At 42.6% G+C, this 15,155-nt stretch overlaps 1 protein-coding gene across 4 annotated transcripts in view; it reads left to right on the top strand.

The window, feature by feature from the left end:
• Positions 1–15,155, top strand: part of TEX11 (testis expressed 11) — a 301,033-nt gene that overhangs the window by 68,352 nt on the left and 217,526 nt on the right. For all 4 annotated transcript variants that reach the window (XM_077284979.1, XM_077284978.1, XM_077284977.1 and 1 more), the window contains one exon: positions 12,565–12,660. In XM_077284979.1, the coding sequence (XP_077141094.1) occupies positions 12,565–12,660 (96 nt within the window). The remainder of the gene's footprint in view (positions 1–12,564; positions 12,661–15,155) is intronic.

Here is a 15,155-nt window from a genome sequence, read left to right as displayed (position 1 = left end):
TAGTGTTTTAACCCCTTCACCCCCAAGGGTGGTTTGCACGTTAATGACCGGGCCAATTTTTACAATTCTGACCACTGTCCCTTTATGAGGCTATAACTCTGGAACGCTTTGACGGATCTTGGCGATTATGACATTGTTTTCTCATGACATATTGTACTTCATGTTAGTGGTAAAATTTATTCGATATAACTTGCGTTTATTTGTGAAAAAAATGGAAATTTGGCGAAAATTTTGAAAATTTTGCAATTTTCCAACTTTGAATTTTTATGCCCTTAAATCACAGACATATGTCACGCAAAATACTTAATAAGTAACATTTCCCACATGTCTACTTTACATCAGTACAATTTTGGAAGCAAAATTTTTTTTTGTGACGGAGTTATAAGGGTTAAAAGTTGACCAGCAATTTCTCATTTTTACAACACCATTTTTTTTTAGGGACCACATCTCATTTGAAGTCATTTTGAGGGGTCTATATGATAGAAAATACTCAAGTGTGACACCATTCTAAAAACTGCACCCCTCAAGGTGCTCAAAACCACATTCAAGAAGTTTATTAACCCTTCAGGTGTTTCACAGGAATTTTTGGAATGTTTAAATAAAAATGAGCATTTAACTTTTTTTCACACACAATTTATTTCAGCTCCAATTTGTTTTATTTTACCAAGGGTAACAGGAGAAAATGGACCCCCAAAGTTGTTGTACAATTTGTCCTGAGTACGCTGATACCCCATATGTGAGGGTAAACCACTGTTTGGGCGTATGGCAGAGCTCGGAAGGAAAGGAGCGCCATTTGACTTTTCAATGCAAAATTGACTGGAATTGAGATGGGACGCCATGTTGCGTTTGGAGAGCCCCTGATGTGCCTAAACACTGAAACCCCCTACAAGTGACACCATTTTGGAAAGTAGACCCCCTAAGGAACTTATCTTGATGTGTGGTGAGCACTTTGACCCACCAAGTGCTTCACAGAAGTTTATAATGCAGAGCCGTAAAAATAAAAAATCATATTTTTTCACAAAAATGATCTTTTTGCCCCCAATTTTTTATTTTCCCAAGGGTAAGAGAAGAAATTGGACCCCAAAAAATGTTGTGCAATTTGTCCTGAGTACGCTGATACCCCATATGTGGGTGTAAACCATTGTTTGGGCGCATGGCAGAGCTTGGAAGGGAAGGAGCGCCATTTGACTTTTCAATGCAAAATTGACTGGAATTGAGATGGGACGCCATGTTGCGTTTGGAGAGCCCCTGATGTGCCTAAACATTGAAACTCCCTACAAGTGACACCATTTTGGAAAGTAGACCCCCTAAGGAACTTATCTAGATGTGTGGTGAGCACTTTGACCCACCAAGTGCTTCACAGAAGTTTATAATGCAGAGCCGTAAAAATACAAAATCATATTTTTTCACAAAAATGATCTTTTTGCCCCCAATTTTTTATTTTCCCAAGGGTAAGAGAAGAAATTGGACCCCAAAAAATGTTGTGCAATTTGTCCTGAGTACGCTGATACCCCATATGTGGGGGGGAACCACTGTTTGGGTGCATGACAGAGCTCGGAAGGGAAGGAGCGCCATTTGGAATGCAGCCTTAAATGGATTGGTCTGCAGGCGTCACGTTGCATTTGCAGAGCCCCTGATGTACCCAAACAGTACAAACCCCCCACAAGTGACCCCATATTGGAAACTAGACCTCCCAAGGAACTTATCTAGATGTGTTGTGAGAACTTTGAACCCCCAAGTGTTTCACTACAGTTTATAACGCAGAGCCGTGAAAATAAAACATCTTTTTTTTCCCACAAAAATGATTTTTAGCCCCCCAAATTTTTATTTTCCTAAGGATAACAAGAGAACTTGGACCCCAGAAGTTGTTGTTCAATTTGTCCCGAGTACGCTGATAACACATATGTTGGGGTAAACCCCTTTTTGGGCGCACGGGAGAGCTCGGAAGGGAAGGAGCACTGTTTTACTTTTTCAACGCAGAATTGGCTGGAATTGAGATTGGACGCCATGTCGCGCTTGGAGAGCCCCTGATGTGCCTGGACAGTGGAAACTCCCCAATTCTACCTGAAACCCTAACCCAAACACACCCCTAACCCTAATCCCAACGGTAACCCTAACCACACCCCTAGCCCTGACACACCCATAATTCTAATCCCAACCCTAATCCAAACGTAAATGTAATCCAAACCCTAACTTTAGCCCCAACCCTAACTTTAGCCCCAACCCTAACTTTACCTCCAACCCTAGCCCTAACCCTAACCCTAACCCTACCCCTAACCCTAACCCTAAACGTGACTGAAATACGTGGCACTGAAATACGTGGCACTGAAATACGTGGCACTGAAATACGTGATACGTGGCACTTAAATACGTGGCACTGAAACACGTGGCACTGAAATACGTGATACGTGGCACTGAAATACGTGGCACTGAAATACGTGGCACTGAAATACGTGGCACTGAAATACGTGGCACTGAAATACGTGGCACTTAAATACGTGGCACTGAAATATGTGATACGTGGCACTTAAATACGTGGCACTGAAATACGTGGCACTGAAATACGTGGCACTGAAATACGTGGCACTGAAATACGTGGCACTGAAATATGTGATACGTGGCACTTAAATACATGGCACTGAAACACGTGGCACTGAAATACGTGATACGTGGCACTGAAATACGTGGCACTGAAATACGTGGCACTGAAATATGTGATACGTGGCACTTAAATACATGGCACTGAAACACGTGGCACTGAAATACGTGATACGTGGCACTGAAATACGTGGCACTGAAATACGTGGCACTGAAATACGTGGCACTGAAATACGTGGTACTAAAATATGTGGCACTGAAATACGTGATACGTGGCACTGAAATACGTGATACGTGGCACTGAAATACGTGATACGTGGCACTGAAATACGTGGCACTGAAACACGTGGCACTGAAATACGTGGCACTGAAATATGTGGCACTGAAATACGTGGCACTGAAATACGTGGCACTATGACTGTCAGAAAATGTTCATTAAACGGTTAGGGGTGAGGTTAGGGGTAGAGTTAGGGTTAGGGTTTGGATCCCTTTATCACCTTGATGGTGGTGGGTGGCTTTTCAGTGTGTTTTCTGTTTTTTTTCGAAAAAATGCATGCGTTTTTAACGCAAACAAACGCATGTGCTTAAAAACGCAAGAAAATACTGCAGGTTGTATTTCTGAAAATGAACGCATGCAGAAAAAAAACGCATGCGTTTGAAAACGCGACCAAACGCGTACAAAAAAACCGCATGCGTTTTCAATGTTAAATATAGGGAAAAAACGCATGCGTTTTTTTGTGCAAAAAACGCTGCAGACAAAAACGCAAGTGTGAAACCAGCGACGCTTTTTATAGCAAAAAAGTTTTTGCGTCTCCACATTTTGAGACCTATAATTTTTCCACATTTTGCTCCACAGAGTCATGTGAGGTCTTGTTTTTTGCGGGACGAGTTGACGTTTTTATTGGTAACATTTTCGGACACGTGACCATTTTTTATCACTTTTTATTCCGATTTTTGTGAGGCAGAATGACCAAAAACCAGCTATTCATGAATTTCTTTTGGGGGAGGCGTTTATACCGTTCCGCGTTTGGTAAAATTGATAAAGCAGTTTTATTCTTCGGGTCAGTATGATTACAGTGATATCTCATTTATATCATTTTTTTATGTTTTGGCGCTTTTATACGATAAAAACTAAAATATAGAAAAAATAATTATTTTGGTATCGCTTTATTCTCAGGACTATAACTTTTTTATTTTTTTGCTGATGATGCTGTATGGCGGCTTGTTTTTTGCGGGACAAGATGACGTTTTCAGCGGTACCATGGATATTTATATCAGTCTTTTTGATCGCGTGTTATTCCACTTTTTGTTCGGCGGTATGGTAATAAAGCGTTGTTTTTTGCCTCGTTTTTTTTTTTCTTTTCTTACGGTGTTTACTGAAGGGGTTAACTAGTGGGGCAGTTTTATAGGTTGGGTCGTTACGGACGCGGCGATACTAAATATGTGTACTTTTATTGTTTGTTTTTTTTTTATTTAGATAAAGAAATGTATTTATGGGAATAATATATATTTTTTTTTTATTATTTATTTAGGAATTTTTTTTTTTTTTTTTTACACATGTGGAAAAATTTTTTTTTTACTTTTTTACTTTGTCCCAGGGGGGGACATCACAGATCATTGATCTGGCAGTGTGCACAGCACTCTGCCAGATCGACGATCTGCTGTGCAGGGCTGCAGGCTTACCAAGTGTCTGCTCTGAGCAGACACTCGGTAAGCCACCTCCTTCCCTGCAGGACCCGGATGCCGCGGCCATCTTGGATCCGGGACCTGCAGCCAGGAAGGAGGTAGGAGACCCTCGCAGCAACGCGATCACATCGCGTTGCTCCGGGGGTCTCAGGGAAGCCCGCAGGGAGCCCCCTCCCTGCGCGATGCTTCCCTATACCGCCGGTACACTGCGATCATGTTTGATCGCGGTGTGCCGGGGGTTAATGTGCCGGGGGCGGTCCATGACCGCTCCTGGCACATAGTGCCGGATGTCAGCTGCGATATGCAGCTGACACCCGGCCGCGATCGGCCGCGCTCCCCCCGTGAGCGCCGCTGATCGGTGATGACGTACTATCCCGTCGGCGGTCATACGGGCCCACCCCACCTCGACGGGATAGTACGTCAAATGTCGGGAAGGGGTTAATACTGACCGCATAGTACTCTGTCCTATCCTTTCTATTTAGCTAGAATTGGCCTCCTTTGCTAAATCCTGATTTCAGTCTGCGTATGTTATTTCCCTCTCTTCTCACAGTCAATATTTGTGGGGGGCTGTCTATCCTTTGGGAAATTTCTCTGAGGCAAGATAGTTTTCCCTTTTCTTTCTCTAGGGGTAATTAGTCCTCCGGCTGTGTCGAGATGTCTAGGGAGTTATAGGTACATTCCACGGCTACTTCTAGTTGCGGTGTTAAGTTCAGGGTCTGCGGTCAGTACAGGTACCACCTTCTCCAGAGTACGTCTCATGCTGCTCCTAGGCCACCAGTTCATAACAGTACAACTGGCCAACAATGAGTTAATTGCATCTCAGAAGAAGGAAAGGAAAGTGCTGAGCCATTTTTTTTTCTGTAGTCTGTTGTGCCTTCTCTTTCCTCTTTACCTCTGGGTGGTTCAGGAGTTTGGCGCTGGTATGGACGTTCAGGGATTGGCTTCTCGTGTGGATCAGCTTGCTGCTAGAGTACAGGGTGTTTCCGATTATATCGTTCAGACTCCGCTTTTGGAGCCTAAGATTCCTACTCCTGATTTGTTTTTTGGGGACAGGTCCAAATTTTGGAGCTTTAAAAATAACTGTAAGCTGTTTTTAGCTCTGAAACCCCGTTCCTCTGGTGATCCCATCCAGCAGGTTAAAATAGTTATTTCTCTGCTGCGCGGTGACCCTCAGGATTGGGCGTTCTCCCTGGAAGCTGGAAATCCTGCTTTGCTTAATGTAGACACCTTTTTTCAAGCGCTGGGGTTATTGTATGATGAACCTAATTCAGTGGATCATGCTGAGAAGACCTTGTTGGCCCTGTCTCAGGGTCAAGAAGCGGCAGAATTATATTGCCAGAAATTTAGAAAATGGTCTGTGCTGACTAAGTGGAATGAGGATGCCTTGGCTGCAATTTTCAGAAAGGGTCTTTCGGAATCTGTTAAAGATGTTATGGTGGGGTTTCCCACGCCTGCTGGTCTGAGTGATTCTATGTCTTTGGCCATTCAGATTGATCGGCGCTTACGCGAGCGCAGAGTTGTGCGCGCTGTGGCGTTGTCTTCCGAGCGGAGTCCTGAGCCTATGCAATGTGATAGGATTGTGTCTAGAGCGGAACGACAAGGATTCAGACGTCAGAATAGGTTGTGTTTTTACTGCGGCGATTCTGCTCATGTTATTTCTGATTGCCCTAAGCGTATTAAGAGAATCGCTAGTTCTATTACCATCAGTAATGTATGTACAACCTAAATTTCTGTTATCTGTGACCCTGATCTGCTCATTATCGTCATTTTCTGTTATGGCATTTGTGGATTCAGGCGCCACTTTAAACTTAATGGACTTAGAATTTGCCAGACGTTGTGGGTTCCCTTTGCAGCCTTTGCAGAATCCTATTCCTTTGAGGGGCATTGATGCTACACCGCTGGCAAAAAATAAACCTCAGTTTTGGACACAGCTGACCATGTGTATGGCGCCAGCTCATCAGGAAGATTGTCGTTTTTTGGTGTTGCATAATTTGCATGATGCTATTGTGCTGGGTTTCCCATGGTTACAGGTGCATAATCCGGTATTAGATTGGAAATCTATGTCTGTGACTAGTTGGGGTTGTCAGGGGGCTCATGGTGATGTTCCTGTGATGTCAATTGCCTCCTCCCCCTCTTCTGAAATTCCTGAGTTTTTGTCAGATTTCCAGGATGTATTCAATGAGCCCAAGTCCAGTTCCCTTCCACCGCATAGGGACTGTGATTGTGCTATTGACTTGATTCCAGGCTGTAAGTTCCCTAAAGGCCGACTTTTCAACCTGTCTGTGCCAGAACATACCGCCATACGGAGCTATGTGAAGGAGTCCTTGGAGAAGGGGCATATTCGGCCATCTTCTTCACCATTGGGAGCAGGTTTTTTTTTTGTTGCCAAGAAGGATGGCTCCTTGAGACCCTGTATTGATTATCGCCTCTTAAATAAGATCACGGTCAAATTCCAATACCCTTTGCCTTTGCTTTCTGATTTGTTTGCTAGGATTAAGGGGGCTAGTTGGTTTACTAAGATTGACCTTCGAGGGGCATATAATCTTGTTCGTATTAAGCAGGGTGATAAATAGAAAACTGCATTTAATACGCCCGAAGGCCATTTTGAATACCTTGTGATGCCATTCGGGCTCTCTAATGCCCCATCTGTGTTTCAGTCCTTCATGCATGATATATTTCGGAATTATCTTGATAAATTCATGATTGTATATTTGGATGATATTTTGATTTTTTCAAATGATTGAGAGTCTCATGTGAAACAGGTCAGGATGGTATTTCAGATCCTTCGTGAGAATGCTTTGTTCGTGAAGAGGTCTAAGTGCCTTTTTGGAGTACAGAATGTTTCTTTTTTGGGCTTCATTTTTTGTCCCTCATCTATAGAAATGGATCCGGTTAAGGTTCAGGCCATTCGTGATTGGATCCAGCCCACTTCTGTGAAGAGCCTTCAGAAATTTTTGGGCTTTGCTAATTTTTATCGCCGCTTTATTGCCAACTTCTCCAGTATGGTTAAACCCCTGACCGATTTGACGAAGAAGGGCGCTGATGTGGCGAATTGGACCTCTGCGGCTGTTTCTGCCTTTCAGGAGCTTAAACGCCGATTTACTTCTGCCCCTGTGTTGCGTCAGCCGGATGTCTCCCTTCCATTTCAGGTTGAGGTTGACGCTTCTGAGATTGGGGCAGGGGCCGTTTTGTCTCAGAGGAATTCTGATGGTTCCTTGTTGAAACCGTGTGCCTTCTTTTCTCGAAAGTTTTCACCTGCGGAACGCAATTATGATGTCGGCAATCGTGAGTTGTTGGCTATGAAGTGGGCATTTGAAGAGTGGCGTCATTGGCTTGAGGGGGCCAAGCACCGTATTGTGGTCTTGACTGATCATAAGAATCTGATTTACCTCTAGTCTGCCAGACGGCTGAATCCTAGACAGGCCCGATGGTCCCTGTTTTTCTCCCGTTTTGATTTTGTGGTCTCGTACCTTCCGGGTTCTAAGAATGTTAAGGCGGATGCCCTCTCTAGGAGCTTTTTGCCTGATTCTCCTGGGGTCCTTGAGCCGGTCGGCATTCTGAAGGAAGGGGTGATTCTTTTTGCCATCTCCCCTGATTTACGTCGGGCTCTTCAGGAGTTTCAGGCCGATAAGCCTGATCGCTGTCCAGTGGCGAAATTGTTTGTTCCTGACAGATGGACTAGTAAAGTGATTTCTGAGATTCATTGTTCTGTGTCGGCTGGCCATCCTGGGATTTTTGGTACCAGAGATTTGGTTGGTAGGTCCTTTTGGTGGCCTTCTTTGTCACGGGATGTGCGTTCATTTGTGCAGTCCTGTGGGACTTGTGCGCGGGCTAAGCCTTGCTGTTCCCGCGCTAATGGGTTGCTTTTGCCTTTGCCGGTCCCTGAGAGGCCTTTGACGCATATTTCTATGGATTTTATTTCAGATCTTCCGGTTTCCCAGAGGATGTCGGTTATCTGGGTGGTTTGTGACCGGTTTTCTAAGATGGTTCATTTGGTACCTTTGCCTAAATTGCCTTCCTCTTCTGATTTGGTTCCATTGTTTTTTCAGCATGTGGTTCGTTTGCATGGCATTCCGGAGAATATTGTGTCCGACAGAGGTTCTCAGTTTGTTTCTAGGTTTTGGCGAGCCTTTTGTGCTAGACTGGGCATTGATTTGTCTTTTTCTTCCGCGTTTCATCCTCAGACAAATGGCCAAACCGAGCTAACTAATCAGACCTTGGAAACTTATTTGAGATGCTTTGTGTCTGCTGATCAGGACGATTGGGTGGCCTTCTTGCCATTGGCCGAGTTTGCCCTTAATAATCGGGCTAGTTCTGCTACCTTGGTTTCACCCTTCTTTTGTAATTCTGGTTTTCATCCTCGTTTTTCTTCAGGGCAGGTAGAGCCTTCTGATTGTCCTGGGGTGGACTCTGTGGTTGACAGGTTGCAGCAGATTTGGGCTCATGTTGTGGACAATTTGGTGTTGTCTCAGGAGGAGGCTCAGCGTTTTGCTAACCGTCGTCAGTGTGTTGGTTCCCGGCTTCAGGTTGGGGATTTGGTTTGGTTGTCTTCCCGTCATGTTCCTATGAAGGTTTCTTCCCCTAAGTTTAAGCCTTGGTTTATTGGTCCTTATAGGATTTCTGAGATTGTCAATCCGGTGTCTTTTCGTTTGGCGCTTCCGGCCTCTTTTTCCATCCATAATGTTTTTCATAGATCTTTGTTGCGGAAATATGTGGTGCCTGTTGTTCCCTCTGTTGATCCTCCTGCCCCGGTGTTGGTTGATGGGGAGTTGGAGTATGTGGTTGAGAAGATTTTGGACTCTCGTTTTTCGAGACGGAAACTTCAGTATCTTGTCAAATGGAAGGGTTACGGCCAGGAGGATAATTCTTGGGTTTTTGCCTCAGATGTCCATGCTACTGATTTGGTTCGGGCCTTTCATCTGGCTCGTCCTGATTGGCCTGGGGGCTCTGGTGAGGGTTCGGTGACCCCTCTTCAAGGGGGGGGGGTACTGTTGTGAATTCTGCTCTTTGGCTCCCTCCAGTGGTTATAAGTGGTAGTGCTGCTGTCTTTGGATCGCAGCAGTCATCAGGTGTGTCCACTTATTGCACTTCTGACTGGGCTATTTAGTCTTGCTTGACCCTTTGGTTAGTGCCAGTTGTCCATTGTTTCCTGGAGGATTCACTTCCCTGCCTGGTCTCTCTTGCGTGCTGTTCATTTCAACAAAGATAAGTGCTGGCTTTGTTTTCTGCAGTCCACATGCTGTGGGCCTGATCGTTCTAGTTACTTTCCATGTTTTGTTTTGTCCAGCTTGGTCTGTATAAGGAATTGTTTAGCCAAGCTGGTATCTCTGGAGATGCAGATATACCCTCCATGCCTTTAGTTAGATGTGGAGTTTTTGTATTTTCTGTGGTGGATATTTTCTAGTGTTTTAATACTGACCGCATAGTACTCTGTCCTATCCTTTCTATTTAGCTAGAATTGGCCTCCTTTGCTAAATCCTGATTTCAGTCTGCGTATGTTATTTCCTCTCTTCTCACAGTCAATATTTGTGGGGGGCTGTCTATCCTTTGGGAAATTTCTCTGAGGCAAGATAGTTTTCCCTTTTCTATCACTAGGGGTAATTAGTCCTCCGGCTGTGTCGAGATGTCTAGGGAGTGATAGGTACATTCCAAGGCTACTTCTAGTTGCCGTGTTAAGTTCAGGGTCTGCGGTCAGTACAGGTACCACCTTCTTCAGAGTACGTCTCATGCTGCTCCTAGGCCACCAGTTCATAACAATATACTATGTCGCTGGGCAGTATACTACGTGACTGGCCAATATACTACATGGCTGGGCAATATACTACGTGGCTCTGTGCTGTATACTACATCGCTGTGCAATACACTACATGGCTCTGTGCTGTATACTACGTCACTGGGCAATATACTACGTCACTGGGCAATATACTATGTAACTGGACAATATACTACGTGGCTGGGCAATACACTACGTCACTGGGCAATATACTACGTAACTGGGCAATATACTACGTGGCTGGGCAATATACTACGTAGCTGGGCAATATACTACGTGACTGGCCCATATACTACGTGGCTGGCCAATATACTACGTGGCTGGGCAATATACTATGTGGCTCTGTTCTGTATACTATGTCGCTGGGCAGTATACTACGTGACTGGCCAATATACTACGTGGCTGGGCAATATACTACGTGGCTCTATGCTGTATACTACGTCGCTGTGCAATATACTACGTGGCTCTGTGCTGTATACTATGTCACTGGGCAATATACTACGTCACTGGGCAATATACTACGTAACTGGGCAACATACTACGTCACTGGGCAATATACTACGTAACTGGGCAATATACTACGTGGCTGGGCAATATACTACGTGGGCTGTGCAATATACTACATGGACATGCATATTCTAGAATACCCGATGCGTTAGAATCGGGCCACCATCTAGTATTATATAATATATTTAGTATAATGCCCCAACCATAAGGCTTTTGAAAGAATGCTTGCCCCAATGCTGCTTCATTCAAGCAATTACCACGGTCACATCCAACTGGACATCTTTCGGCTATTGACTGCATTTCTTAATATGTTCAGGATGGGCTACTTTTGGGCTTTTATGCCTCATGCAGATGTCCTGGTGTTTATGTAAAAAAATTGCTATTTTTGTCTTCAGTGTATCTTATCCGAGTTTCATTTTGTTTGATCAGTGTCCATTTTTACCATCAGTGATTTTACAAACATTTGTGAAAACATAATATGCTAGGCCTTTCATGATATTTTTAGTTAGTTGTGTTCCCTGTACAAAGCAATATGTGGAGTGTAACACAGGCCCCCTAAAAATTAGGATATCTAAAAATAGTGTCTTACAACTGTGAACATTTGGTTTTCTTTTTACTATGAAGCAAACAACAAATAGGACAAAATTACTGAAAACTTCAGTGTGCATAACTGTTCACCTCCCTAAAGTCAGTACTTTGTGGAGCCTCCTTTTGCCGCAATTACAGCTGCAAGTCTCTTTGGATAAGTCTCTATGAGCTTTCTAAAACTTGCTACTGAGATTTTTGCCCATTCTTCAAGGCAGAACTGTTCCAGCTCTTTAAAGTTAGATGGACGGCCCTCTCTCGGCAGGTTTGTTGTGGTACCATATTCTTTACACTTGATTATAATGGATTTGATAGAGCTACGGGGGATCATCAGAGATTGAGATTTTTTTTTTTTTTGTAACCCAACCCCGACTTGCACTTCTCAAGAACTTTATCTCTGACTTGTTTGGAGATCTACTTGGTCTTCATGGTGTTTGGTTAGTGGCACCTCTTGCTTTTTGGTGTTGCAGCCTCTGTGGCCTTTTCAAAAAGCTGTGTATATACTGACAGACATGTGACACTTGGAATGCACACAGGGGGACTTCCTTTCACTAAACATGTGACTTATGAAGGGAATTGCTGGCACCAGATTTTTTTTAGGGGCTTCATAGCAAAAGGGGTGAATACATATGCACATGCCAATTTATTAGTTATTTGATCCCATAAATATAATTTATGCCTATACTTTTCTCACTTCACTTCGCCAACTTAAACTATTTAGTGCTGATGCATCACACAAATCAGATTACAAAAATATTTAAACACAGGTTCTAAAAGCCAAGGGGAGGGGGGGGGGGGGGTTAATACTTTCGCAATCCACTTTAAATTTATAAGGTCCTTCTTCTCCTACTATCCTTGTAAAAATGAAAACATTTTAGGCTAAAGCAACATTTTCATGGAAAGCATGTCATTTTAATTTTGGCATCCCAATATTATAAACTTTTGCCTAACATCTTATCCAGATGGGAGGATTTAGATGGGTGGGTTACACGTAGCATTATTAGTGGGTGATGCTATTGTTTCTGAAGCAGCTATGAGTAAGGAATCTTATTTCCGAAACACGTCCAATGTTTGAGAATTTGTGTTCAATGGCTTAACCACGTGGATGAAAGTGTCACAATAAAGAAAAAATATGCTGGCTTTTGTATTTTTTTTTAATGAAATCACATCCACTTTGCATGGACTGTTAAACACAGTATTTTTTTCTGCACCCAAACAAATGCAGCAGAATAAACAGTATTTTTTCTGCATGTGAACAAGGCCTCAATGTTTTTTGTTACATGTCATTCACAGCACAGGGAACAGGTTTTCACTACAGGCCGCTTCTTTTTCATGCAACTTCAAGATTATATAATTGTATTTTGTCACTTCTGTATAATGAAAAATAAAACGACATGATTTTCATTTTTCTGTAGGCCAAAGTTCTTCGATTACTTGCCACAGTGTATCTGGAGTGGGACAGCAGGAAGCATAATGACAAAGCACTTAATGCCGTTCGATTAGCTAATGAGGTAACCTTTATTTTAAAATGTACTAAGCTGACTAAACGCAATTGTACTGTTTTTGTTGGATGAGATCAAATGCGATCACTACTAAAATACATCGGTAAACTTGTATGGACAGCTGGGTTGTGAGCTGTTTCTCACTTCTCCTGAACTCTCAGAATGTGATTCAGGTACAGAGCTGTAAAGAAATTATTATCCCACTTCCAAATTTCTTCTGTTTTTGCTTATATGTCATACTTAAGTTATCCATGTCCACTAATAGGACAGCTCCTTCTTGATCAAAATATTTGTCCCCCATAAAATAATAAAGCTTATACTCACCCCCCATGCCAGCGCCATTCCCGTGGTGTTGTGACTCACCCTCCCAGGGCTCCCGTGCTGTTGTTGCGAGAGGTGACCCCGGCATCCAATCAGCGCTGGAGTAACTGTCCCAACTTTCTGACAAATCGATCATGAAGAGGAAGTCCGGGCTGCAGCTGATCTCAGACTTCCTCTTCCTGCTCAATTCGACAGGGGGTGGCAACAGTGACAGGAGAACAAGTCAAGTGCCGACACCACGGGAACAGCGCCAGCATGGGAGGGGAGTACTAGCTTTATTATTTTATGAGGGCCGAGTGAAGGGTTTGAGAAGGGGTTGTCCAAGTAGTGGACAACTTCTTTAAATGTTTCAGATTATCAAGTAACTTTAACCAAATGCTATCTTCCCAGGGGCAGATATGTCACTGATGCAATAGAGGCTCAAGAGGTAAGGGGGGCCAACTCCACTTCCAAACCAGCTAGAAAATTTTGTGACAGACACATTATTGGACTGCTCAAGACCCACATACTGTCTTTAGGAACCCTTCTCTGTCTCTGTATATGTTGCTAAATTTTACAGCATGCCAATGTCGTAACCTCAGTAGCTGATTCCACACCATTAGCAATGGGTGTCAGCTGAATGCTACAGGTGACACCCATACCCAATAGTGCAAGGGTCAGGTTGCTAACACTGATATGCAGAGATTAGCCCCATAGGGTATGCAACTAATAGTGACCACAGCATTAAGATGGTTGACCTCCGTTTCCCATTAGTGACACGTTTGCAGTGTGCTCATTTTTTTTTTCCTTCAAGGAGACTCTGTCAGAGGAAAAAAATTGGACATTTAAATGGCCCGATAGAATAGAATAACATCAGTCCTAGTGTAAGCCGATGTTTTATCAGATCGCTGTGGGGCCGAAAATACAGTCGTCTGCACGAGTGCTCAAGTCCCAAAGTGCTCAAGTCCCAAAGTGGGACACAGGCAAATAAATGTTTTTTAAAAAATCCATGCAAAAAATGTGAAGTCCTTTACTCACCTTTCCATAAAAAAATGAATAAAAAGATTTCAAAAAGTCATATTAGTCCCACAGAAACAAGTACACCCTTATACACTCCGGATGATAAAAAATAAAAGGTTTTACTTTCAGAACATGACAACACAAAAGTATTTATTTGATGAGATTTTATTGTGAAAAAGTAATTAAATATATTTGAAATAAACATTTTTTGTTTTCTGGTGTCTTGAACATTCAAACTATAAAATTAGCAAGCTATTTATCCCTCCAGTGAACTGTAAAAAAAAAAAAAAAAAAACTGTAAAAAAAAAAAACCTGTCAGGTACCATAAAAACTAATTCCCTATACACCCTTATAGACAAAAAAAAAGTTAACTCTTTAAACAATTTTTAAAGGGATTTTATTGTTCACAAAATTGTTAAAAATAATTACATAATTGATTACATCCCATCCGTAAAAATCGAAATTACAACTTTACTATGTTTGTTCTTACAGATGAAGGTTGAAAAAAGAAAAAAAATTAAAGAGAAAAAAAATGTTTATCCTGTCATATAAACATTGAAATAAATAAAACCCATTGATTACCTTGTCAGGTGAAGGTTGAAGAAAAAACAGTGATAGATTACCTTTTTTTTTAATTATCTTGATTCACAAAAATAAAATAAACAGTAATCAAAACTAAAACCTATCACATTAAAAATAAGCATGAGTAGAATACAGAAGCAGAACCATCAACTATACAGTACCATGAACAGAGGAAACATTTTATAGTTCCCAGAATGTGAAAACACAAATAGTACTTTTTAAAATGATAAATAAAACTATGTAAACTAAATATATTAAGTATTTCCATAATCATACAGACCCGCACTTAGAGTCCCACTGCCGATAGGAAAGGAACTTTATTCCTCCTGGCAGTGTTTAGCTTTCAGTCAGAGGGATGGAGCTGGCATGGTTTCAGTAACCACCCTGTGTATAGAGAGCGGTGGCTGTAACTGCGCCCCCAGCACTCACTGACAGAAGCTCAGCACTAATGTTACCTGTCAGTCAATGCCTGTCACGATGGTGTCATGTCCCCCTGGGCGACTTGGAGTTAGACAGTCATGTTGAGTAACGAATCGCAGTACTTCTTTACACATGGTGTGATTTGTGTACCATATTAAATGGATTTAGCTTCTTCTGATGCT

The sequence above is a fragment of the Ranitomeya variabilis genome, chromosome 2 (assembly GCF_051348905.1).
Source record: "Ranitomeya variabilis isolate aRanVar5 chromosome 2, aRanVar5.hap1, whole genome shotgun sequence".
NCBI lineage: Eukaryota > Metazoa > Chordata > Amphibia > Anura > Dendrobatidae > Ranitomeya > Ranitomeya variabilis.
The sequence above is the reverse complement of the archived record's forward strand: the minus strand, read 5'-3'. Positions and strand labels throughout refer to the sequence as shown.